At 41.9% G+C, this 25,133-nt stretch overlaps 3 protein-coding genes across 5 annotated transcripts in view; 2 read left to right on the top strand and 1 right to left on the bottom strand.

Moving 5' to 3' along the window:
* The window catches only part of LOC138960360 (uncharacterized), a 112,553-nt gene that overhangs the window by 53,095 nt on the left and 34,325 nt on the right, over positions 1-25,133 (bottom strand). For both annotated transcript variants that reach the window (XM_070332252.1, XM_070332251.1), the window contains exons 2-3: positions 15,267-15,412; positions 13,887-14,187 (exon numbers count right to left, since the gene is read on the bottom strand). The gene's annotated coding sequence lies outside the window, so the exon portion shown is untranslated. The remainder of the gene's footprint in view (positions 1-13,886; positions 14,188-15,266; positions 15,413-25,133) is intronic.
* Positions 9,266-11,989, top strand: LOC138960357 (uncharacterized). The gene is made up of 4 exons (XM_070332247.1): positions 9,266-9,310; positions 9,699-9,925; positions 10,791-10,931; positions 11,378-11,989. The coding sequence occupies exons 2-4, from the start codon at positions 9,706-9,708 to the stop codon at positions 11,896-11,898; spliced, it is 882 nt and encodes a 293-aa protein (XP_070188348.1). The 5' UTR covers positions 9,266-9,310; positions 9,699-9,705; the 3' UTR covers positions 11,899-11,989.
* Positions 21,225-25,133, top strand: part of LOC138960353 (uncharacterized) — a 10,147-nt gene continuing 6,238 nt past the window's right edge. Inside the window, exons 1-4 of one of the 2 annotated variants that reach the window (XM_070332237.1) lie at positions 21,225-21,579; positions 21,752-22,007; positions 23,003-23,177; positions 23,919-24,011. In XM_070332237.1, coding sequence (XP_070188338.1) covers positions 21,756-22,007; positions 23,003-23,177; positions 23,919-24,011 — 520 coding nt within the window. In that variant the 5' untranslated portion in view covers positions 21,225-21,579; positions 21,752-21,755. Of the gene's footprint in view, positions 22,008-23,002; positions 23,178-23,918; positions 24,012-25,133 lie in introns of both variants that reach the window. The other variant, XM_070332236.1, reaches the window with a different exon arrangement.

Here is a 25,133-nt window from a genome sequence, read left to right as displayed (position 1 = left end):
TTGTTTATATTGATATCGTGTGCGTATGCATTGAAACATAAAGACTCAAATTGACTCGTAAAGCTTAAAGATGGGCACATGCTGAGATCAGTCATGTCACTCTGAAAATTCCCGTTTCTAGTGCTGGCAGACTCAAATGGGCACTCCATTCATAGAACTGATTCATAGTGATGTGACAGTGTCACTGGTGTGACTCAGACGGAGAAAGCGTACACGGTGTGGGAGACGTTCCATGCGTAAAATGCTCTGAGGCGGAAGTGTTCCAGCTCTGATGCGCCACTTTTTCACAGTCGGCTCAGGTCGATCGCAACTGTAGGTGTCTAAGGCAGAGTTCCATTTTACTTTTTGGTTTGTAACGTTCACACATGCATTGGGTATTACTAAATGTAGGCAACTAGATGCTACAATGACTAGATATCGCAATAATTGATCATTTATGTCAAAAAGTGGAGATTTGTGTGCATTTTCGTGGTTATGCTCGATACAGACTAACACAGACCATCGAAACCCTAATGGGGAGCTGAAGCAATGCAAAAGCAATGTTTTGGCGTCCACATTCTTTTCAGATTGCTCCTAGATTTCTCTCAACATGAATTAACTCGTTTAACCGATGTGCCAGCGTCTGAGCAATAGCGAAATGGGCGGAGCATTTTTCTAGCATTTAGCTTTTTCATTCAATATATACTCGAGACTGAATTGTTGTTTCCTGGTCAAATCAAAGAAGTACACTTATAGTGAAGGAAATTGGTGGTAAAATGTAAAAGATTTCACCCCAAAATTCGATTTCTTCGAAAACGTTCACCGAGTGGTTACGTCCCTTGAATGAGAAGAAAGTGAAAAAAATTTAGGATGATGAAGCAAATTTATAAGTTTATTAAAACCGTTTTGGTTGAACGAATTTGACCCCATGAATGTTAAGTACCCAAGCTCGATCATCAGTACTATGTAAGGGATGGCGGCTTTTCGGTGTCCGAACCCCCCCCCCCCCCCCCCCCCCCCCCCCCGTGTACACTACATTGGGTGTGCACGTTAAAGATCCCACGATTGACAAAAGGGTCTCTCCTGGCAAAATTGCTCAGGCACAGTTAATAATTGTCTACCTATACCCGTGTGGCTTGGAATAATAGGCCGTGAAAGGTAAATATGCGCCGAGATGGCTGCAATCTACTGGCCTTATATAAAATTCCATCTCACACGGCATCATTGCAGAGCGCCTAGAACTGTACCCACGGAATATGCGCGATATAAGCCTCATATTGATTGATTGATTGATTTTCAATGTGGAATTTACACAAGATCAACGAGGCCGAATGAGAAAACTGAATGCCGGAAAAAGCTGAACGTGTTACACCGGCACGTGTGCCTTTCTACGCGAAAAACGTTTCCATTCATGTTATACGGCACACGTATGGGGAGCAAAGGTGTTACTTTAGCAGAAAATCGTGTCGGGGGAGTTAAAATTCCTGACTCACCCGCCCGGCTGTCGATCTCAAAATTGGTCAATCATAGTACTATTCCCTACTGACCATTCAACCACTTCCCCACCCCCTCCTTGACAAGGAATAATGCTGTCACCACCACCCCCCTCCACCCCCTTCACTTGAAACCACCACCACCCACCCCCCCCCCCCCCCCCCCACACACACACACACACACACACACACACACCACCACCACCACCACAAGTAAGCGACTGTAAGGAGAGGTATAAGATATGACTATAATAATCACGGTGTTGTCTGCAAACTCAGGCTGTCACTGTCAGCAAATACTAGTACTTTTGCCAGAATGTTACCATGTGAACACTCTACGGTTTCGCGGCCTGGATGGAATATGTAGTGAGTGACTGCAAGCTTCAGGAACTACAAGATTCACCCCACTGTCGGTTTTTCCTTCCGCCATATTTCATACGTCAGTAACTGACGCTGATGGGGTATATGTCGACCAAAAGAGTGGGGTTCCCTGTAGAGTTTTTCGGCAATAAAACTTGCAAACCATACTCGAATTTCTAAGAATTATCACTTAAGATCGAAAAACATTAAATTCTACCGATGTCGCTAAGCATCAAGTGACTTTCAGCGATATCAGCGAAACACTTCTGGAACTAGACCCTGTGGGATTCTCTGTATACAGGAAATCTCTCTACAGGAACTCCACCTACAGGGAATCCCACTCTTTTGGTCGACATAGACCCCATCAGTAACTGACAGAGCTTGCGTTTATATCCTCAATAACCTATGCTCATCTTCAGGTCCTCTTTGTTCACCCTGTTCCACTTGGTTTTGTATTACATGTATGTTATGTTATATTGCTATTTTTTCCTGTACTTATGTATCTTGAATGTGTCAATAGGCTATGTGCTTTAATGACAATAAATTCTGATTCTGATTCTGATTCTGATTCTGATTCTGATATATCCTATAAATCGGGGGGGGGGGGAGGGGAGGAGGAGGTGAAACCGACACAATAAAATCAAATGATTGTAAACATTTGCAAGCATATCATAGATCAGCAGGGTAATGTCTGGCATTCCAAACAATTACGATTACTGAATATTGTTGCGCTGAAAGATAACAACCAAAGTTAGGTAATTGTGGTTAACTTATAAAACAAATTGTACACAAGAGTTACTCCTCTTAGACCATGCCACGAACCAGCGTGGTGCCCGCGTTAATTTCGTCAGGGTTATTTTTAGTATACACAGGGTACTTTCCCTCAACCGGCTTGTGTGCCTTGTCAGCCCTTTCTGCCAACTCAGGTGTAGCGTGGTAAAGAACCCATTTTCAGATAAGAAGTAATTGCAACAGAAATGAAACCTTCTGCAATTTGTCAAAAAATGATCAAGCAATAACATATCCAAAAAGTAGAAAAAAGTAGAAGGATTTAGATGCTCTAATCTAATAAATTCTATGCGCATTTCCTACAAAAATGTACTTCTGGCAATCGTGGCTAGCCGTACACGGAAACCGCATGGTTCCAGACCGCGCCCTGGAATGTCCAAGGTCAAAGGGCGGAATGCATCCGGTAAACAGACAATGGCGTCGGGCGGTGGTTTTGAATTTAATGAAGATTTTCCCCACAAAAACACAGTTACAGGTAAGCGTTTTACTTTGTGAATACGTAAATACATTGCTTTGATGCATTAAACAGCTTTTTGATAAATACTGCTATTATGAGAGTTTGAACGAACAGGAAAAGCATGATCAGTTCGATTGACTCGCAGACTTTTGTATGGAACGCATGTCACGCCACAATGTTCGGTTGAGGGTTACTGGCTTTATTTCTCGTAGACGAGCGAGCGCTTTCTAATTGCTCAGGAAATGATATTCGAGGTGTTAACATTGGTGTATGTTTAATTTCTTAGTATTGCCCTTCCTCTCCAACTCTGTCTCTGTCTCTCTCTCTTTCTCTCTCTGTTTCTTTCCGTGTACTGTCTGGCTGGCTGTATGTCTCTCTCTCTCTCTCTCCCTCTCTCTCTCTCCCTCTCTCTCTCTCTCTCTCTCTGTTTCTTTCCGTGTACTGTCTGGCTGGCTGGCAGGCGGTATGTCTGTCTCTCCGTCTGTGTGTGTCTCTCTCTCTTTTTCTGTCTGTCTGTGTCTGTCTGTCTGTTTCTCTCTCTCTCTCTCTCTCTCTCTCTCTCTCTCTCTCTCTCTCTCTCTCTCTCTCTCTCTCTCTCTCTCTCTCTCTCTCTCTCTCTCTGTCAGTGTCGGTTTGAAAATAGACTGTGTCAGTTCTAGTACTTTTGTTTTTTTTATCCCTTCTCAACATACAGGTACTTTTTCTGCTGAAAACCAAACTTGCGCTCTATGCGAACATTCCGTGAAGGACGGAGAGGACCCAGTAGTGCAAACGGAAAAGGGGGTTCAAGGTCTTCTGAAAGCAAGTCAGAGCAGATGCGATGGACTTCAGTTTGTAGTTGGTCAGGTGGTGCACAGGTCATGCCGTTACAATTACTGTAATACAAATGTAATCAAGCGTGACTTGAAGAGAAAACGAGATGAAGCAGAATCACAGCAAGAAATATCGACGGTCAGTCTGCGTTGTAGCAAAGCAAAATTTGACATAAGAAATGACTGCTTGTTTTGTGGGCTGCCAGCAAAAAGTGATGCAAAAAAAGGAATTTCAGTGTTTTCTGTCCGCACCTTCAACTTCCAGGAAAAACTGCTGCAAGTGTGCTCAGATCGGGGAGAAGGTGACAAGTGGGCCGAAACTGTACGCATGCGTATACATTATGCCCAAGATCTGCATGCCTACGACGCAATGTATCACCATCAGTGTAGTGTCAACTTTCGAACAAAGAGGAATGTTCCACTGGCTTTTCGCAGCGACAGTAATAGCATGAATTGTGATGATATCGGGAGGCCTGGAAGACCAGCAGTCGAGGAACGAAACAAAGCGTTTCTCAGGGTTGCCAAATACTTGGAAGAAAACGATGATGAACAGACAACCCTGGGGGACCTTTGCAAAAAAATGCTGGACCATCTCACAGAAGCTGACCCATACACAGAAAGACACATGAAAACGAAGCTACTGGATCATTTTGGAGGGGCAGTCATCATCACCAGCATCCAAGGAAAGGCAAATGTGGTCACTTTTCGTTCAACAGCTGAAAAGATCTTGAAACAATTTTCCGAAGCTGCCAGGGAAAAAGATGTTGCTGCAGAAAAGATTCGTATAATCAAGACAGCATCTAAGCTTCTTCTTGCAGACATCAAAGACATGATATCGTCGAAGGAGACATACCCTTCCCCAACACAGATAGGAGATCTGCCTTCAAATTTACAGTATCTTCCGCCCTCCTTGGTCCTATTTCTGAAAACACTCCTCCACGAGAAAAAAGAACCTGACATCAAAGTTGCTGCCATTGGACAGGCCTTAGCTCAGGCAGCAAGACCGAAAATACTCCTCGCGCCTCTTCAGGTAGGACTGGCTGTGGAACTTCATCACTTGTTTGGCTCCAAATTTATCGTTGAGCATGTCAACAAGCTTGGGTTCTGTTCTTCGTACGCTGAGGTCAGGCGATTTGAACAATGTGCGGCAGTTTCTCAAGGAGTTGATCTCTACGGTACTGTTCCTGACAGCCGAATTCAGTTCGTAGCGGACAACGTGGACCACAACATTCGGACTCTGGACGGGACAGGTACTTTCCATGGCATGGGAATAATAGCATCTGCCACGCCCTGCCAAAAGCAGCACAATTCCATTCGAAGAGACCAACGGGTGACCAACAAAAGTTTGATGGGCGTCGGTTCGATTCCAGTGCGCTATTTTGACCCCTCCACGATCAGTCTCTCCTTGGTGTATGAACTGCTGCACGACTTCAGTACCAACGACGACAGGAAAAAACTGGACTTGGTGTGGAAAGTTTCATGGCCTCTGCGATCTCCCCGCCCAGGGTGGTCTGGAACAATGCAGGCAGTCTGTGATGGCCAATATCCAGGACGAAGTGCAATCACCTTTCTCCCAATGATAGACATGGACCCAACCAACATGAGCTGTGTGTACTCAACGCTCCTCTTCGTGACTTCGTTGGCTAAAAAGAACAACGTGACACCAGTACTGACGTTTGACCAGCCCCTGTGGTGGAGGGCAAAGGTCATTGTCAACAGTGAGCCCCTTCACAGTGACCTGCATTCCTTAGTCCTGCGTCTGGGAGGGTTTCACACCCAAATGAGCTTTCTCGGCTGCATCGGACGTCTGATGTCAGGATCAGGGCTCCAGCAGCTGTTGGAAGTGGCCTTTGCTCCAAACGCTGTACTGCACATGCTCTCAGGCAAAGCAGTGGCAAGAGGTGTTCGGGGACACTTTCTTGTCGACAGTGTGCTGAATGCTCTGATTTCTTCAATCACCTTTGGCTTCTCTCTAGACATCCACTGTGCTGAAGGGACAGACGAGACCGGAGAGGAAGAGACTGAAGCAGAACACACTGTAAATGACAGCGCACCTGGAGAACCTTCCAGACTCTCTGAGCACGAAGACCCACCACCTGATCGACAGGCGACTAATGGCACCGAAACTGAGCAAACTTGTCTTTATTCAGCACTCGCTCTCTTCGACAAAGTGCTGAATAAGAAAATGGCAGTAGAAGAACTCGACGACAGTCCTGAATTGATCAAAATCGAACAGATGCTGCTTCAGACGAAAGAACATCTTCAGGGGCAGCGTATGGCAAAGCTTTGGTTGCAATACATGAACATGATTGACATCATGAGACGCTTCCTGAGAGCTGAACGGACGGGGAACTGGTTACTGCATCTACACAGCTTGCAACAAATGCTTCCCTATCTCGCTGCTGCAGGTCACAGTCTCTATGCAAAATCTGTCCATATCTATCTACAGGACATGCAACAACTGAAGGAACACCACCCATCCGTGTTTCACGAGTTCACACATGGGTATCATGTTCTGAGGAGGAGTGACCGGTACTGGGCTGGCTTGTCAACCGATCTCGTCATCGAGCAAGTCTTGATGCGAAGCGTCAAATCAGCGGGTGGACTAACTCGAGGGAGAGGGATGGGGGACTCCCAAAGAACACAGTGGCTTCTGTCCATGCCTGCCTGTGCAGAAATGAATAATGCCATGCAAGAGGTCACCAGAATGGAATATACCACCAGCGACCAGCACGCCGAGTCTGGAGGATCAAGGCAAGGGAAAGACGAGACAGATATGAAGTCCATGCTGAAATTTCTTCTGCCTCGCAATCCTTTCACAAGCGATGGTACACTTCGCAATATTTGCACAGGGGTCACTGCTGACACCACTGTAAACGTTGACACAGCAAAGGCAGTAGGGGGAGCTATTCTGCAGAGTATGGTTGGTACCTCAGTGAAAGACTTCAAGTTCAAGAGGAAGAACCAAGCGGTCACAATGGACATCCAAACCAGCGCCAAAATTGAAGGAGAGATCATTCAAGTTGACCCTCAACTTCTTTTCCAGCGCTTGGTGACAGCTGCAAGCGTACAGCCAGATGAGTTTGATCTACCCTCTTCTTTCGAATTTGAGCTGACTTCACCACCTGCTTCACTTTTTGAACCGTCGGGTCTTCTGCGGGAGTCTCACAAGTCCACCTTGGTTGATGCCATAGCAACAGCAGTAAAAGGAGAGACACTGCTGCCCGGAGAAGAGGACGCAAGCGAGCATGTCATCCTGGATGGAGGGTCTCTCCTTCACAAAGTACCCTGGAGAAAACTCGAAACTTTTGGAAACATCTGCAAGATGTATGCTGACTATATAAACCGACGATACAGGAACCCGGTTATTGTGTTTGATGGGTACGATTCAGGCCCAACCACAAAAGACACTGCTCATCTGAGACGATCGTCGGGTGCCGTTGGACCGGTCGTCATGTTCACAAAAAAAACGGTGTTGACCTCACGGAAGGACCATTTCCTGTCAAACGCCAGAAACAAACAGGCCTTCATTTTCATGCTGGGAAGCGCATTAGAGTACGATGGGTGCCGTGTTTTACACGCTCAAGCAGATGCTGACACTCTGATCGTGAAAACAGCCATGAAGAGCGCTGCGGAAAACAAAACAACTGTCATAGGGGAAGACACTGATCTACTTGTTCTGTTGGTCTATCATGTCAGACTCACAGATCAACCCGTATTTCTTCGCTCGGACAAGCAGTCAAGCAAAAGGCGAGTCTGGCACATCCAGTGGCTGAAACAAGCTCTTGGACACACTGTTTGTCAACTTCTGCCCTTCGTACATGCCATAAACGGCTGCGACACTACGTCCAAACTGTATCGCATAGGCAAAAGTGAACCCCTGAAAAAGATCAAAACCGATTCCATCTTCAATGAGCAAGGTAGAATCTTTTGCTCCCGAGAACGAACCAAAGAAGTCATCGTCGCTGCAGGAGAGAGAGCCCTCATCCACCTCTACAACGGCTGCAAAGGTGAAAGCCTTGACATTCTCCGCTACAAACGCTTCTGCGAGAAGGTGGCAACATGTTCAGCTTCAGTGGATGTGCAGAGTCTCCCGCCCACCTCTGCTGCTGCCAAGTACCACAGTCTCAGGGTCTACCTGCAGGTTCAGGTGAGTCAGTGATAATGATTTTACCTCTTACTGCTTACGTTGATGATTTACGTATAGGAATCAAATGATTTGAATGTAACCTTTTGTGTAAATATTTATTACAAATGAGAACAAATTCCTCTTAAAAAAAATCTTCCGGATGAGTTTTGGTGTTTAATGCGAAATAAGCGATGGATGGCGCAAGCAAAATATAACAATCCAAACAGAGAAAATCTGCACTTTTATGCATCTAAAACTAATTGTTTAAAATGTGCAGGAATGGGTCAACTTGTCAGCTGATCTTGCACCCGAAGAGTGGGGATGGCACCTATCGGCTGGACAGCAGCTAGAACCGCGAACGACAGACCTACCCCCTGCACCAGAAGCGCTGTTAAGAGTGGTCAGATGCAACTGCAAGAAGGACTGTCAGTCAAAACGCTGCACTTGCAGAAAGCATGGGTTGGTGTGCTCTGTGGCGTGTGGAGGATGTAAGGGGTTAAGCTGCACCAACTCTCCATCTTTCGAAGAACTTGACAGTGACCTGCTTGATATTCCCAGTGTCTTTGGGCTGCCTGATCTTGCTGAAGATATGGATGTGGTATTGCCGCTGGATACTGACTCTTAATTATATGTGTATATGAGATGCAGCCAGATGAACATGCAGCCAGATGAACAATTAATGCTGACCATTTTTCGTCTCCTTCTACGAAAGCATGAACAGCTCAAGTGGACCCGCTACAATTTAACATCTGCACAAATCTGCAACGAATTAGTTTTTTGCAGACAGTTCTGTACAGTGTTTTCTCTTTTGCTGATTTCTGTTTTAAATCAGCATAATACGCAAATACGTTCAGAACGAGGTGCTACTCGGCTAGGGTCGGCTCGAAAAAAGGATTTTCTGTTCTTCGTGTCTATTATGACGTCATCAGCACACCGGATGTGACGTATTTGACAAAAATGTGTCGTTGACAGAATAGATTTTATTATTTCTATTATAAGTTTGGATCTTTTAACGATGCCTATGGAACAGAGTGTTTCAGGAGTACTACCTTGCATTTGGCTTTGATATTGAGTGTCTGTGGCGAACATGACGTCATCACATGCTAATTATTCAGTTTTGGAAACAGGTGTCTTTCTACTTTTTTTATATATGATTTGTAACCCATTTGTGATGACATTTCGCGAGAAAAAAATTCTGTTGCAATTACTTCCGATCTTTGACTTAATTTTCTGTTTAAAAATCCGGTCTAGTGTTTTGGTGTGAAGCTCGGGTGATTATTCATTGATAACGGTGAGCACAGGTGTTAATTAACTGGTGCTTAACAAATCTAGCTTGATAATCATTTTATTTGTAGCCGAAGATTTGCTGTTATTTGAGATTCAATTCCAAACCTGCTAGGCAGAATACTGATGCGTGACTGATGCGTACTATGATGTGTTGAATAACATCAACTACAAGTCAAGGTAGTCAAGCACAATAATATTTGATAATCGCTTTGAACGGTATATATATATATATATGTCTATGGTTTAATTTCATAACCATTTTGAATTTTCTGTCTATTTTTTACAGTACATCACTGCATGTACTTCATTCTTCTTTCATCCATTTATTTATTCTTTATACATTTGCGGTCAAGTTTTGATTTTTAAGTTGTATTTATTACTGTTTTGTACAGCTACAATATGTCTTCCACTGGACCGTGCTTTGAGAAGGGATTTGAGTGTCAAGCGCCATTTCTCAGCTGCTACAAAGACTGCTGCGAGAGGGGACTCGACTTCTGCAACCACAGGCAGAAACGATGCCAGAAATGCGACATCAGAGAGGGCTTCTGTGGCAGCCATGTTATGCCGTTTGAATGTGACTCCTTTTGTTTGAGGAGGGAGATTAACTACAACAGAACAGGTATGCCATGGCAAGGGGGAAAACTGAATTGTGATCAAGTGAGAATGATTATTGTAATAATATGATGTATGTGTAGTATGACACTCACACACATAGACAACTGTGAAGGCGTGTATAGTAATGATTACACTGTATTGAATATAAGACTAAAAGGTTTTAAAAGAACTGTCCACTCCATCAACCTCAGGGGCGGACCTAGGGGGGGGTTCCTGGGTGCCCGGAACCCCCCCCCATCCGTGTTTTTTTTTACCTTGTTATCTTCCACGAGAGGCCTCCGATTGACCTAAAAAAATAAAATTCCTTCAGCATCTGGGGGGCTTTGCCCCCCAGACCCCCCACCAGGGCTTTGCCCATGGACCCCACCGGGGCCTCAGCGGCCCCTGGACCCCTGCTCCAATTTGGAACCCCCCCCTTATCCACAACTAGGTCCGCCCCTGAACCTAAACAAGATAGAGAGATTTAGAGAAGAAGAAGAAATTAAATACCGGCACTCTGTGATTAAAACAAGATGACAAATGATTTTTCGAAAGATTAATTTCTATTAAAATTCTTTCAAAATATGTTGGTTTAGGGTAATGTGACCAAAAAAGATAGGGTCAGTGAAGTCGGCTTTTTTTATTATACTTTTTTATCTTTATTTTTTAAATTTAGTTGATTTTAAAGGAGATTACTTTCCTCAGTCTCGGTATGTTTGCAAAATGTGCCAAAAATTTAGGTTGTTTTTAAGAAATGAAAAAAAAAATAGGGTCAGCGGGAAAAAATAGGGTCGGTCAGGTTACCCTAAACAAACATAATATATTTTTATTTGGCCTTAAATTCAATTTGTTTTTAAATTCTAATTGAAAACATATGTTTTTTCTTGCAGCACTATCCACAGATCTTGTCAACCCAGGCTACAAATACGCAACAATTGGGTTAGGAGCAGTTGTTGTCATTCTTACAGCAGTGCAAATCTGGAACTGTTGCAGAAAGCAACAGCAGGGAAACTCAGTCTTTGAAGAAGAAGGTGAGATTTATTTCCATACTTTTGACAAGTGGATGTTCTTCATGATCACTGACTTTTTTTATTTGACTTTTTGTTTTAAGTTTGATCTATTTTCATGCGGCTTCTTTTTGAGCATTCATATAAATGTATAAATTTATAATAACAGGGAACACTCTTCACAAAAATGCATTCACAGAAATTAATCGTATCAAATGAGATGTTTTATTCTGGACTTTTTTCTCTTTTATTTTTCGGTACAGTCCCTTAAAATCTGACTTGTGAACAACACAGACTACCTGTATCTTGAGACAGTCAGAGATGAACTACCATAAATATTTTGAGTTGAGTGTGATAAATTTTGTTTAATTTAGTGAGTCAGTTACCTTTCCACATCAATGCGCAGAGCTAAATAAAAATCAATGGTGTTCTCCCAGAAATGAGAAATTTAATTCAGACTGTTCTTTCAGATGAGATCTCCATGGCTGCATCCACAGATGACACAGAGGCAAGCCAGGAGACTGAAGGCAACAACCTTAAAGGCGAACAGGAGCATCTTGTTACTACTCCACCAAATCTTGCCACTGACGAAACCCGTACAACTGCCAAAACCATCGCTAGCGTAGTACCTCAACCAGATCCCAACGCCTTAAGGACACGTGATGGACCCAGACTACGCACAAGAGAGACTGCACAGCTTTTGGGCCAACAACAATTCAGTGGCCTTGCAGACAATTCCTGCGGCTGCTCGAACAGCCGATCAGCCATTCAGCGAGAAGAAGAGCCACTGCTGAGCCAGTCTGCACAACAAGAGCCAGCCTGTACATCACCACCATCACTGCCGTGTCAACAACATCATCACCACCACCCTGGAGGCTGCCGCGACCGCAGGTTGGACAACATCCCACCAACAAGTGACACAGACCGAGATGTCTTTCCTATCCACACCGGGTCTGCTGGCTACTCTTCCAGAATCAACTCAGTGGAGTGAACTCTGTAACCAGTTACTGCATATCTTTAAGATACACAAGGATAAGGAGTTAGGCCCCCCAAAAAAAGTTGTATGTTTCTGGTAACATGGGTACAAAAAATAGGGTAGGGATATTCTTTTATTTTTTTTGGTCAGGGTAGAAAATAACTATATACAGTGACGCAAAGAGACTGGACTTACTATACAAAAAGAAAGACAACACATTACAAAACAAATGAGACAAAAGGGATGCGGGGTTATCCCCCTTGTGTTGTCTGCCGTCTGTTACTTTCGTTCACTGGATCTTTACTTTTTAACTTTGCCATGTAAATATGGATATCACACTTTTAACTCCAATAATTAATCACCTAATTTAGACATCTGTGTTGTTATTTAACCATGTGTATATTAATTTTATCACATTTATACCTTAATTATCTTTTTTTTTTTTCTATCTTTGATGTTCAATTTTGACTTAGATATCAATCACACTTATGCTATTCTATTTAATCATTCAGCCATCTTTGCTGTTATTTTACAATGTTGATATGAAGGATATTTCATAAATATTCTACTAATTTATCACTTTTGTTGGATCTTTCATGTTATAATTTGACATGCGAAGCGATGATATAATACTCCGGGGCTGTTTCATCGAACATGTTCGTTCTTGATCTGTCTGCTGCTTTTTACATTTAGTCAAGTTTTGACTAAATGTTTTAACATAGAGGGGGAATCGAGACGAGGGTCGTGGTGTATGTGTGTGTGTGTGTCTGTCTGTCTGTCTGTCTGTCTGTGCGTGTGTGTTTGTAGAGCGATTCAGACCAAACTACTGGACCGATCTTTATGAAATTTGACATGAGAGTTCCTGGGAATGATATCCCCGGTCGGTTTTTGTTTTTTTTCGATAAATACCCTTGATGACGTCATATCCGGCTTTTTGTAAAAGTTGAGGCGGCACTGTCACACCCTCATTTTTCAATCAAATTGATTGAAATTTTGGCCAAGCAATCTTCGACGAAGGCCGGACTTCGGTATTGCATTTCAGCTTGGTGGCTTAAAAATTAATTAATGACTTTGGTCATTTACGTTCATCTTATTCTTCATCATTTTCTGATTCCAAAAACATATAAATATGTTATATTTGGATTAAAAACAAGCTCTGAAAATTAAAAATATAAAAATTATGATCAAAATTAAATTTTCCAAATCAATTTAAAAACACTTTCATCTTATTCCTTGTCTGTTCCTGATTCCAAAAACATATAGATATGATATGTTTGGATTAAAAACACGCTCAGAAAGTTAAAACGAAGAGAGGAACAGAAAAGCGTGCTATCCTTCTCAGCGCAACGAGCGGTGGACTGACGATGCTACGAGTATACGGTCTTGCTGAAAAATTGCATTGCGTTCAGTTTCATTCTGTGAGTTCGACAGCTACTTGACTAGATGTTGTATTTTTGCCTTACGCGGCTTGTTTTTAACTCCAAATGCAAAGCCCCTTTCTGGCTAAATTTATAAAACTATCATCACTTCCCTGTTTAGTGAGGATATATGTTTAGTGAGGATATTTCCTGCACTATATTCAACTAAAAGCCATTTTTCTATCAACTGATAATCTTCAGTGCCAACATGTGTACCCTCAGTAGTGTTGTAAAATTTGTTTGCTTCATATTTATAGTATGCTCAGTACTATTTTAGTCTTTTTTAAGATCTGTTTGTGTGCATATTTGCGTATTTTGAAATTAATATTGACTTGACTTGACTTGACTTGCAACTGTCTCAAGTCAAGTGTTTTTCTTCTTTTTTCTTTCTTTTATTTTACTGCCAGGCATGTAAATGTTGTTCAATCCATCACTTCTGGTGACACGAAAGAGTACATATATTATATAGTAAGATTGGATTTTATAAGTTATACATGTATGTGTATATTATAGATGGTTCATTTGGTAAACATGCACAGATAGCGTAAATGTTTACTTAATCTCACATTCCAAAGATGTACTTACCTGGTCAGAAAAAGGTAATCCAAACAGGGCAGCTGCCACAACACACAATGAGAGACTGTAGAGTACACACTCTACAGTCTCTGACTAAATCACTGTGGCCTGTACATATCCAATGTACACACATATGCGATCAGCAATTCCAGAAAACGCACTGATGACACATTCCGCAGAACACATGTGAACCTTCACATCCACATCATCGACACTGGCAACAGAACAGCCCCATCATCCTGGATATGTCGATGGGTGAGCATCGCCTGACTTTGAACGTAGAATCATCCATTGTGAATGTTGTCTGAAGCTGAAACACAAACAGCAGAGTCGGAAGCCGGCTCAAAGTAGAAAGAAACAAGTTCTAGTGATGCACAAAAAACAAGATTTAACAGCACATCTTCTTTCAGAATTAAGCTACTGTACTTTATTAAAAAGTGGCACAATCATATTGTCTGTCTGTCTGTCTGCAAAATTGCTACATTACATCACACTTTCTACATTTACCCCGGAAGTGTTCTCGCTTAATAACTAGTTATGCTGGATTATTTCATCTCCCATGAAAACGCACTTTGGTGATATCATTTGATGATGCTAAGCTCAAACAACAGACACCCTCTGCTGTAAAGAAAATTAGCATTTTTTTAGGCTACTTTATATATTCCCACCGACCTGCTAGTGCTAGATAATTATAGCTGATTAGGTTTTTCCTGTGTGTCAGTTTACTTACTCATATCAAATTTGTCACTCTGACAATTAGGAAGTTCAATTCATCACAGGGATTTTTGTTTTAGATCATATGTTACTTTTTGAGTTTTTATTCTTGATGTGTTCTCTGATGTCGGTGTCTGTTTTAGAATTTTCTTTAAACTTTGTATTCATATAATCTTGACATGCTTCTGTCTCAATTTAAACATCAAATATTATGTATAAATCAATAACAAGATAGCATATAACTTGCTCAAGTATCCTGGTATAGTTTTGTTTACGCTTGGTTCAATAACTCATTTCCTCTGATTTGCTCTATCTATGTCTCTCTTAGCACACTGCGATGTTTCAATTATTGTAATAATAATCTATTATCATTTATCACATAATTATATCCGTTTCTTACTTCAGAAGTGATTACTTCCCTTGAGTTATCATCTGCCAGTTGGATTCGTGTCTCCTTTCACTCAAGCATGCACATATCCCACTGAGAACAAAAATACAACATTCTCCTTTTCTGTTTTATTCAACTGACACTGGGGAAATTGTAAATGTTTTTCAGCCATGCCATTTTTGGTGTTAACATCAAGCATCGTGTGTGTGTGTGTTTAATAATGTTTGTAACTTGAATCTGCACTAATGACACACATTTACATTTACTGTTAAACTGTATGTACATACCCAGTCAAACAACATCTGTTGAGGTAGGTAATCCAAAACAGCAGCCGACGAAATGCACATGGCGATCGTAGTTTGCACATGTCTTTGCATTTGAACATCATCTCACCTTGAGGGTTAGAATCAGCCACCGTGAATATCATCCTGAGCTGAAACACACACAAAAAGTATCCAAGGTCACCCCAGGCTGCACTGAAACCAGTCTTAGTATCACACTAAGTCCAAACACAGTGGGGTTGGTTTTCTGCTGCTTATGGCTGTAGTGTGGAAGACAAAAAAAGAAAGCAGCATTTCTTGTGAAGAATATGTGTACAGTTTTGCTCCCTCATATTGGGGACATTGAAGTTTTCACATTACACCACACGTTTTGCACCATACCACATTGTTTTAACAGTTTCGTGAACACCAAATTTTTTTACACTTTTAAAATATATACCCCACTATCAACATCTGTCTTCATTTTGTTTCTGTTCATACACATAAATATGCATTTGCTTCAATGCCTCTGCAAATATACGGTTTGCTGATAATTAGTGCCAAATAATTCTCACTTATAACAGCACACCCACAACGCACAGAAAATGAGCAGTTTTAACTGGTGAGATTTTTATATATCCAATATTGCGACGTACCTGGTTAAGGATTTTCCTGAGGTCTAAATGTATCTGTCTTTGTGATTCAAGTTTCAGGAAATAATTCGTCAGTAGGTTTTTTTTAAATCGTGTATAATGCTATTTTTAACATGATTTACACAAGCATAAAATGTGATGATGTGGTACAGTTGTATGGATATTCCGGACTTTCAAGATATGACAGCAATGAGCCATGGTTCTTCCTTGGGTGTCATTTTTCCTCAATGCTTTTCAGTGTAGATTATGAACCACCAGTCTTTTCCTCTTCACGTTTATCTCAATTTTGACCTCTTAATCATGATACTCATTTTCAGTCTTCCATTTTCCATGTTGACCGTTTCTTTACTGTTTCTGCTGGCCGGCTTGCTTGTGGTGGTGTTAATTGTCCTCAGTGTTCACACCTTCCCTATTTTTTTTCAACTTGCTTATATAATACTTTTTTCTACAGGCGTTTGATATCTTTAGCGTATCACCAACTCATGTCCCTAATAGAAACAGTTTCTGTGAGGACGTAAACTCCCCCTTTAGTTCGGGCGTTTGATATATGAATACCTTTGTCCTACTTTCCCGAACAATTATTTTTAGTGGTTAAAAAGTGGTACAGCTCTTTTCAATTTAACAATTGTTTTACTTCCCGTTGTGTTGTGTGTTCAGGAAAAAAGTAGCTCTTTCGTGTCAAAAGCACTCCAATACCAACATTACTGTCAAATTTAAACGAAACAAAAAAACGAAATAAATCGGGGGAGGGGGGGGTCATTGTTGGTGGTTGTTGTTGTTTGATTTTTGAAAGTATATTGTATAGAATTGTACAACAACGGAAATGTCGATTTTGTGTGTGTATATGTTACAAAAATAACGGCTTAATTATAATTATACATCATTCGCACTCTGACGGCTAGAAACTTTGGATGTAATAACAAGTCGCGTAAGGCGAAAATACAATATTTAGTCAAGTAGCTGTCGAACTCACAGAATGAAACTGAACGCAATGCAACGCAGCAAGACCGTAGCATCGTCAGTCCACCGCGCACTTCAAAGGCAGTGAAATTGACAAGAAGAGCGGGGTAGTACTTGCGCTGAGAAGGATAGCACGCTTTTCTGTACCTCTCTTCGTTTTAACTTTCTGAGCGTGTTTTTAATCCAAACATATCATATGTATATGTTTTTGGAATCAGGAACCGACAAGGAATAAGATAAAAGTGTTTTTAAATTGATTTCGAAAAAAAAATTTTGATAATAATTTTTATATATTTAATTTTCAGAGCTTGTTTTTAATCCGAATATAACATATTTATATGTTTTTGGAATCAGCAAATGATGGAGAATAAGATAAACGTAAATTTGGATCGTTTTATAAATTTTTATTTTTTTTTTACAATTTTCAGATTTTTAATGACCAAAGTCATTAATTAATTTTTAAGCCACCAAGCTGAAATGCAATACCGAAGTCCGGGCTTCGTCGAAGATTACTTGACCAAAATTTCAACCAATTTGGTTGAAAAATGAGGGCGTGACAGTGCCGCCTCAACTTTCACGAAAAGCCGGATATGACGTCATCAAAGACATTTATCAAAAAAATGAAAAAAATATTCGGGGATTTCATACCCAGGAACTCTCATGTCAAATTTCATAAAGATCGGTCCAGTAGTTTAGTCTGAATCGCTCTACACACACACACACACACACACACACACACAGACACACACACACACACACGCACATACACCACGACCCTCGTTTCGATTCCCCCTCGATGTTAAAATATTTAGTCAAAACTTGACTAAATATAAAAAGGATGCGAATTTCTGTTCTCTTACCTTTCTTACCTGCAGCTACTGCTTGAGAGCTGAGGTGTGCGAAAACGTGTTTTCGTTCGTGTATTTTGCAGGTGTTCTACTTGGATAGGTTTCTATCGTTGATGTCAGATGACACATATGATATATGAAATATACTGCATGTGTCTGTGAAGACACAAATCAAAGAATTCTTTTCTTCTTGAAATCTGAACAAAAATATCCGTTTTCTTCATCAGTGTTTTTCTTAAACGAATATTCTTTTACACCATACAAAGCATCACAGACATGCCACTTATCATTTTGTGAACTTCAGTCTCTGATTTGCAATGTACTCCAGCTGAGATTTCCACAGCAGGTAAAACCTTCTTTTCTTCTTCAAATGCACACATAATGACACTGCTGTATAACATACACTCCAGCACAAAAAGAAAATCTTTAGTGAATCACGTTGGTTGGATTTTTTTGCACACAAACCAAGGACTACTATTAAACTTTTAGCAGTAGTTCTTGACACAAACTAAAATTCAGTGGAATCTATCCTTCCTGGTTTATCTGCTTACCGTGAATTGCTAACTGATATTGCTCATATAGTTTGTTGTCCGGCGTCTTAGAAAAGTACCACTGCACTGATCGCCGGTCACTGAGCGACAACTGACTGGAAATGCATAGATCTGCAATGCTTAACACTAATATCGATTTAAAGCTGTTCGGCAACCTTCTCACTGAGCTTGCTTTCTGTTTTTCTGAAATTTGTTGCAAAACTTAAGCTGTTATACGATGAGTTCAAGCACCGTGAAGCCCTAATTACTGTCAAATATCACATAATGCTCTTTTGAAACTGTAACTGTAAAGCTTTGTTTAAAATGTCAACTGAGCTGCAAATTCAAATGGCTCGTATTCTACTTCCTGGTTTCGCAAGGTCGAAGGTTGGCGTTCCCGCCACCGCAAGCCCCCCTCCCCCGTCCGCTTTTCCGCCGGCTGACGCAGCCAATGTTCTGAATTTCCTTTTCGATATACATAGAAGTAACAAGCATAAACGGATCATAGTACAAGGAAGACACACACACTGCCACACACACACACTCGCGCGCGCCGCGCAGGGGCAGCGTCCTCCACGTGTGACTCAGTTGATCAATACTGAGCACAAATCGTCGGTGAAATCGTGGGACCTCGTAAGCGACTTTGCGCCAAAAGTCACTTACGAGGTCCCACGGCGATTTGGCACCCGGCGACGAAAAAAATGAAGGAAAAGTGGAGGTTGTGTTAATGCTGAACGACTCTGTGCTGCAATGAATTGTTTTACTAGTTTAGTCAAAAGTCAAGATTTTGCATACAAAATAATTTTATTGACTCTTTTTTTCAAATAGTTCAGTGATCAATAAAGTTGATATCTGCGTGTTTCAAGTCACCGTTTCAGTGCTTCAGATTGTTGCAACAATGAAATGTGCAATGAAACTTTGCATCGATGACAAGTGTCACAGAACAGAATACTGAGCAAATCAATCATAGTCAACCAAGTTTTCCTTAAAATTAGCCTGAGCGCAACTGAGCGGGCCAAGCACAATTTCAAGAGTCAAACCCGGTGTAACACGAAATTCTTACTCCACGAAAAATTTACTCCGGAATAACAATTTCGTACGAAATTCTTACTCCGAGTACACCTTTCGTACGAGAAAAGAACTCCCCAAGGTACGAAAAACTTACTCCCTCCACGAAATTTTGACTCCCCAATTTTTTACTTCCAGTAAAAATCTCCTACGCGAAAATGGGATGCGGGCGAAGGGATAATGCCGTGGGGGGCGATGCTTTACCACGTGCACCGGGAATGGGCTTTTTGGACGTAACGTGCATGGGAATGGGGAAATTCAAGGACTGGGTGGCCGAGTGGTTACGCACTTGCGCTCGCAGAAGCGAGAGGTTGCGAGTTCGACCCTGGGTCAGGGCGTTAGCAATTTTCTCCCCCCTTTCCTAACCTAGGTGGTGGGTTCAAGTGCTAGTCTTTCGGATGAGACGAAAAACCGAGGTCCCTTCGTGTACACTACATTGGGGTGTGCACGTTAAAGATCCCACGATTGACAAAAGGGTCTTTCCTGGCAAAATTGTATAGGCATAGATAAAAATGTCCACCAAAATACCCGTGTGACTTGGAATAATAGGCCGTGAAAAGTAGGATATGCGCCGAAATGGCTGCGATCTGCTGGCCGATGTGAGTGCGTGATGTATTGTGTAAAAAAAATTCCATTTCACACGGCATAAATAAATCCCTGCGCCTTGAATATGTGCGCGATATAAATTGCATAAAAAATAAAATAAAATAAAAATTAAAAAATCCCCGCGCTTAGAACTGTACCCACGGAATACGCGCGATATAAGCCTCGTATAATTATATTGATTGATTGATTCTCGTAGCGTGCACCGTGCACAGAGGTCCGGCGTGCACCGTGCATGGAGCGTTTTCGTAACGTGCACCGTGGATCACCGTGCATGGCACTTTTGGCCTCAACGTGCACGTACACAGACCCCCCCCCCCCCCCCCCCCCATGGTGACCCTCAATGCCAATATCTGATCTCGAGCAAACAAATGTCGCGCTACCCTCCCTCCACCCCTTCCACCACCAAGACTAACAGGGGACAGGGGAGTAAAAGTTGCGTACACCTGGCGTGGGCAGTAAATTGCTCGTGTTAGGGTGGAATAATTTATTCGTTATTTACTTGTCAGGGGAGTAACATTTTCGACCGAAATGTTGACTCGGAACACACCTGTCGTGGGGAGTAATGTTCTCGTGTTATGGGGGAGTATGTTTTTCGTAAAGGGAGTACAAATTTCGTACAAAATTTTTACTCCGGAGTAAAAATCTCGTGGGAGTAATTTTCTCGTGTTACACCGGCGTGTGAATTGCACACAATTTAATACAAATTGTAAGCAAAAAGTTTGCAATGCTTTGTACAGCTTTATAACTTATCGATGTTAATTTGCTGACACCCGGGTTACGGTCATAATCATGTCACAGTATCCTGCGTTGAATGAAGGGCTTGGATTAAAGTGACAAGTGTTGCTGACAAAAAAAAGTATGCTGTGCCGAGAGAAAAAGCGTCGTGGTGCAACTGTCTCAATGTTTTTAGTATCATTATTCATACAACCGACAACAACACTAGTCAAGGCCGTATCGGCGTATCGGGATTTCCCGCTATTGCTAAATTCACCTTATGCCAGATTTCCCGCTATTGCTAATGATAGCACTATCACGTGAAAACACAAACCCCTGATAGCCTATAGGTTGTTCTGCAAGCATAAACAGGAACTATGATCCCATAAAACTGTACACACACACACACACACACACACACTGGCACACACGCACACGCACACACACACACACCGTGACAAACGTCACACACACACACACACACACACACACATACACACACACACACCGTGTGCATACACTCACTGACGCGCGCCCATGCCGCACGGCAGAGAGAGAGAGAGTTCAGCTGACTGGTTCAGCCACGGTAGAGACTGGTTTGCTGATCTTTATCTCTTTTCGTTGCCTGGCCTTATACCTTCTTTATGGTTTTGCCACAGCCACACGATATCGGTTAATGGAGAAAAAGAATTAGATTCTATTAACTGGTCTTATATATCTTCTCTCGGCAGAGGTGAGATGTAACCAACACATTTCCACTGCCAATAACTTCGTATCATGTGTCTGTAACTCGGCTCTTGCAGTCACATGACCAACAACACTTATGGGCGATCATGTGCCAAACAAAACTATAAATAAGTGCAGCGAATCCAACTCCGCCATTATCCAGTTGCAGACGATGCAGATATCTTCTCGTATTGGTTCGACTTTCTTTCAACATTTAATTTAATTCAGAAAAAAGGTATTTGGCTTGGCTCGAGAGAGAAAAAGAAGCTATTGTCACATTAGAGTGTGTTTTGCATACGACAGTTGCAAACAAGCATTCTCTTTCAGGAAAACATATATAGCTTGCACATGATTCAGATTGTATGTAGGCTGCTACTTATCCCTTTCCTCGCGTTCATTGATGACAGGAACATGTGTTTTGGCAACATGACACCCGTAACTGTACTGGTCACCCTGACTGGCGCCTTACTCTGGTACAACTCTCTGACATCTGCTGCTAACCAAGGCGACCCTCGCCAGGATATACCAGATGCACGCTACCCCGATGACAACATCACAGACACAGACAACGATGATGATCTTCACCAAAGCACCCCGACTTTCAACAAGAGTCCAGTATCCAACCGAACTGAAGAGGTTTACCTGGGATCAGCGGCGAGTAAGGTATAGTATTAACGTTCAAGTTGACATCTTTCTCAAATATAAATAGAGAATACTACATGGCTTGCTGTGTCGTACCAGATTCAGTTTACACGAGTTTGTTTGTTTTTAATATTGAACTGCTAGCGAAAGCGAGCTGTTCACTATTTGAAAAAGCAACGAGTGTAAATCTGGTACGAAACACGGCAAGCCATGTAGTATTCTGTTTATCCTACATCCTGTACTTAGGCTACGTGTATTTTACTGAAAATGTCCTGCAGTCGAGGCAGTTAAATTGAAGACGCTTGTTTTGGAACCCAGATCTCTTCTAAAGCCTCGTGCAATCCGTATTACATCAAAGCAAAGAAACGTCACTCTGAAAGTGTGGCGTGACGTGTTAGTTCTAAAGATTCATCGAGGGTAATTAGCGAGCGCAATCAGTTTTTGTTTCTATAATGACGTTTGTCTCGGTGACTTTGGCATCATCAGCAGTGGAAAAACAGGTCCCTGCCAGACTTGCTTGACATGACCTCATTTACATGATATACACACGTGTGATTTGAACGATTATTATCTCACGGGTGTCTCTCTCACGTATGTAGGATAACTAAGATTTCAGTCTGCACGGTCACATTTACATAATCATTGCTTTGCTGATCATGATGGCAGTGTTGTTGTTGTTGTTGTTGTTGTTGTTGTTGTTGTTGTTGTTGTTGTTGTTGTTGTTGTTGTTGCTGCTACTTATACGTACTTTCTGTCGTCTTATGCCTCAAACTGAATAACGGCATTGGTAATTTGTTGTATTGTAACTAGGATACACAATGGTTCATTCGAATAGTGATTATGCTCTGGGCACAACTCTCCAGAAGGGATCTCGAGAAACAATTTGCTAAGTCAGTGTATGCCTTCACAGGCTGACCCATAGTAAATGCCTTTTGCATATACGCATGTCAACTGGGAACAGTTCTCAGTTTGTTACATGTTTTCTGCACATAGAAAGTTATCCTTTTCGCTTGCAGAACGGACAGCGCTATCAAGTGTTCAATAAACCTTGCGAGGCTGGCCACCCCTGCGGTCAAGACCAATGGTGCAGCCCCAAGAAACGCTGTCGGCCCTGTTCTGATCTGCAAAACTGGTGCAACCAGACTTTCATCATCCATCAAAACTACACCACATGCGAAGACTACTGCTACAGTAAGTCTTTGTCTCTCTCTGTCGTTATTACCCAGTCTTCTCAGTCAGACTCCCTCTGCATTAATTTGTGTGCGTGCAGGTCTTAGATTTTAGCTTCGCAGCTGGATTCGAGATGACTTTTGGTTTGTTTTCTTAATTTTCCTTTTCAATCATATTTAATCCACGTTATAATGTTTAAATCAAAGCTTATAGGTCCTTAAAACCTAATGCATAATACAAAAACTGAGGTAATTATGATTGGTTGATTTGTAGGCCTACGGTATCCAGAAAAGAACAGCCAGGAAAACAAAGATTAGGAGAGAGAGAGAGAGAGAGAGAGAGAGAGAGAGAGAGAGAGTGAGAGAGAGAGTGAGAGAGAGACAGACAGAGAGAGAGACAGAGAGAGAGAAACAGAGAGAGAGAGAGACAGAGAGAGAGACAGACAGAGAGAGAGAGAAACAGAGAGAGACAGAGACAGAGAGAGAGACACACACACAGAGAGAGACAGAGAGAGACAGAGAGAGAGAGACAGAGAGAGAGAGACACGAGACAGAGAGAGAGAGAAAGACTGAGAGAGAGAGAGACAGAGACAGAGAGAGAGAGAGAGACTGAGAGGGAGAGACTGAGATAGAGAGAGACAGAGAGAGAGAGAGAGAGAGACAGAGAGGGGGATGGTATAAACTTAACAGGGGAGTAAATGTTTATTTGTCTGTGTATTCAATCGGTTGCTGATGCTGACAAAGTTTTATTTGTGACAACCAGGGTTTGAAATCGGCAAGACACAGGAGTGCAAGGCTGCTTATCAGACTGCTGAAAAAAGGATCGAGCAAGTCACACTCGAGCTTCGAGATACTGGTAAGTCGATAGCAAAATTGGAGCAAAGAAGAAGGAGGGGGAGGAGAATTATGAACAAGAACAGGAGGCTATGCGCATTGGCATCAAGGAGAGTAGTATAGTTGTAGTTTCGTTACTTTTTGTATGGATGGATATGGGATTCATTTTGAGTTTAATACCGGTTGATGACTAACGTTATTTAGGAATGTAACTTCTATTGACATGAAGTCTTAGGTATTAGCCTACCCCCGCCCTCTCTCTCTCTCTCTCTCTCTCTCTCTCTCTCTCTCTCTCTCTCTCTCTCTCTCTCTCTCTCTCTCTCTCTCTCTCTCTCTCTCTCTCTCTCTCTCTCTCTTAATAACATATTAGGTAAATCTAAACAGAACTCAAATCGGTCTGCCACAACCATCTCCCCTGAAGATTTTAATAACCATTTTTTGTCCCTTGCCAATAGGCTAAATGAATCTGCAAAATGCGACAGTCCTGATTCTGACCTTGAAGTCTCTCTCACAAAATTACATGATTTTTGCAATGACAAATGTAAACCGGACGATTTTTTTACTATTCCAGACATGGCAGTGCATGAGGTAGGTAAGGCGCTAGAAGGCCTTGAGAATAAAAAGTCCATGGGTCCTGACAAGATTCCTCCTTACTTGGCCAAATTAGCTCTACCATATATTGTGGAGCCACTCACCTATGCGTATAATCTCTGCATAAAGCAAAATACTGTACCTAGTTTACTAAAAAGAGCAAAAGTAATTCCACTCCATAAAGGCGGAAATTTATCCGACCCAAATAATTTTAGACCCATTTCCTTATTACCCATTTTATCCAAACCATTGGAAAAACATATTCACAAACATTTGCTCGCGTACATAGAAAGCAGAAACCTTTTCCATCAATTTCAATCTGGTTTTCGAACAAATCACTCTTGTCACAGCGCCCTTACCACGCTATGCGACACCTGGTTGTCTGCAACAAACCGATCTGAAATCAGTGGTGCTGTGTTTCTCGACTTTAAAAAAGCGTTTGATCTTGTTGATCATTCAATTTTACTGAAGAAATTACAGTTGTATCTCAGAAACAGTTCAGTGTGTAACTTTTTTGCTTCCTATTTACAGGACAGATCTCAATATACTGCCC

Source organism: Littorina saxatilis, linkage group LG2 (assembly GCF_037325665.1).
Source record: "Littorina saxatilis isolate snail1 linkage group LG2, US_GU_Lsax_2.0, whole genome shotgun sequence".
NCBI classification, from domain to species: domain Eukaryota; kingdom Metazoa; phylum Mollusca; class Gastropoda; order Littorinimorpha; family Littorinidae; genus Littorina; species Littorina saxatilis.
This window is presented reverse-complemented; position numbering and strand designations above follow the sequence as displayed.